The 2,135-nt window shown below is 37.2% G+C and overlaps 1 protein-coding gene across 1 annotated transcript in view; it reads left to right on the top strand.

Annotated features, from left to right (window-relative positions):
* Positions 1 to 1,253, top strand: part of LOC144959422 (uncharacterized) — a 4,910-nt gene extending 3,657 nt beyond the window's left edge. Inside the window, exon 4 of the mRNA XM_078892003.1 lies at positions 1,129 to 1,253. Within this exon, the coding sequence (XP_078748129.1) occupies positions 1,129 to 1,228 (100 nt within the window). The 3' untranslated portion in view covers positions 1,229 to 1,253. The remainder of the gene's footprint in view (positions 1 to 1,128) is intronic.
* The last annotated feature ends 882 nt before the right edge of the window (positions 1,254 to 2,135 follow it).

Genomic DNA, 2,135 nt, shown 5'->3' with positions numbered 1-2,135 from the left:
CACACACACACACACACACACATGAACATCGTACTGACAGTGTCTGCTAACAGGCATTTGAATGGTGAGATTATATCTCTACATTTCATTTCAATGTAGCCTCACATACACATGCACACACACACACGCACACACACACACACACACACACACGCGCGCGCGCGCACATACATATATACACAGACACATGAACATCACACTGAAAATGTCTGCAAACAGGCATGTGAATGGGGGTTTGATGCTACTCTACATCTCTACATCTCTTATCATGTCTGATCCTCACTTACTCATATTATCTTATATGAATTATTTTAACTCATATTAACTCATCTTATATTATATGAATTATCTTACCTCATATTAACTCATCTTATATTATATGAATTATCTTAACTCATATTATCTTATCTTATAATTTTAAAAATAATAATTGAGCTTTATATAGCGCAATATCCACTAAATGTGCTCAAATCGCTTTACAATGGGCCCCTGGTCAACAGCAACATTTAACATGCAGGACGGGACATGACGCATGTTAGGCGATATTACAATTTTTCGGACAAAGGCAACGCTGTAAACGGCCAGGTACTCATTTTACACCTGAGTACGGTGAGAGAATGTGAGTAAAGAGCCTTTTCCAAGGACTCTACTATGCGCCGAGCGCGAGGCTCGAACCCAGGAACTTCCGATCCGAAAGTGGGTGTCATACCACTAGACCACATAGCAGCACAAGTGCTGTTTATCATTATTTATTTATTATTACTACCTCTACAGTACATACACACGAACATCCCATGTTATATGAATTATCTTAACTCTCTCCTTACCGATCCTTTTCAGTATTTTCCCAAAATGGCAGGGATACCCAGCTGAAACATTGATGTGTTAAAAAACTCAAACAAACTCTCTACAAAACAACGTGATGTTCTTATTAATTCAACAAAGATCATTCTACAAAGTTTGTGATGTACGTAATAAATCTGAATAAGAAAAAATATATACTGTGTCGTGACAAATGTGACGATTTTGCTCTAGGTGGTAAGGAGAGGGTTTAATCATATTATCTTATCTTATATGAATTATCGTATCTTGTATTAACTTATCTTATCTTATCCCACCCTATGCCAGTGAAATCAACCAGAACTGTGACAACCACCACCAGCACCCAACCACCGCCGCCCCCGGACACACCCACCCACCTCATCCCACCCACCCACCCCATCACTGAAACCATAATGGAAACTAAAGGGGGCCTGCCTGAATTCGTGTTTTTGTATTTGATACTATTGTGGTGATAAATAAATAATTATGAATTAACATTACTTTTGTTGTTATTGTTCAGTCCTTATACTTCCGGGTTGCAATGTTGTGAGTTTCTTACCCAAGCGCATCCTATCTATAGATAGTAGTTTACTATATCTACCAATCACGGCCATTGTTTGCATTATGACGACTTTCCGAGAGGCGTGGTTATTTTAATATAATGACCTCGAGCACATGGAAAGTTAATATAAATCATGCCCATTCATTATGAAATAATTTTTGATTAGAAATTGGCTTCAAAGCACAGTATTCTCGAAGCACGCTATTTATAAAGAACACATTGAATTTCTCTCTTTGTTTATAAAAGACAAAAATAGAACTGACACAAAAGATGGCCGCTCATTGTATTTTTATAAGATCGAACAATCAATGAAAACTTCAAAACGAAAGTCAAAGTTATAATTTTTTTTTTCGCTTGTTAACTCCAAGACAAGGTGTGAAAGAATATTGAATAACGAAAAAACTGTATTAACCAGACTATAGATAGAATGCGCTTGGCCAAGGAGTTCACAACATTGCCATCCGGAAGTATAACGGACCAACACACAAACTCTGTGTAACCATGAACTTTTATAGTCTGGTTAATACAGTTTAGTGAGAACAACTCACAAACGCGGATGGCAAAAACAATAACAAAGGCCTGATTGACGTCATCTTCGAACTATCTATAGATAGTCTTGGCTAAGAAACTCACAACATTGCCATCTGGAAATATAACGGACAGCACACAAAACTCTGTGTAATCTTGGTCGTTTATAGTCTGGTTAATACAGTTTAGTGAGAATTACTCATAAACGTGGATGGCAAAAAAA

Source organism: Berghia stephanieae, chromosome 14 (assembly GCF_034508935.2).
Source record: "Berghia stephanieae isolate SIO BIC M18660-M18661 chromosome 14, UCSD_Bste_1.3, whole genome shotgun sequence".
Classification (NCBI taxonomy): domain Eukaryota; kingdom Metazoa; phylum Mollusca; class Gastropoda; order Nudibranchia; family Aeolidiidae; genus Berghia; species Berghia stephanieae.
The sequence above is the reverse complement of the archived record's forward strand: the minus strand, read 5'-3'. Positions and strand labels throughout refer to the sequence as shown.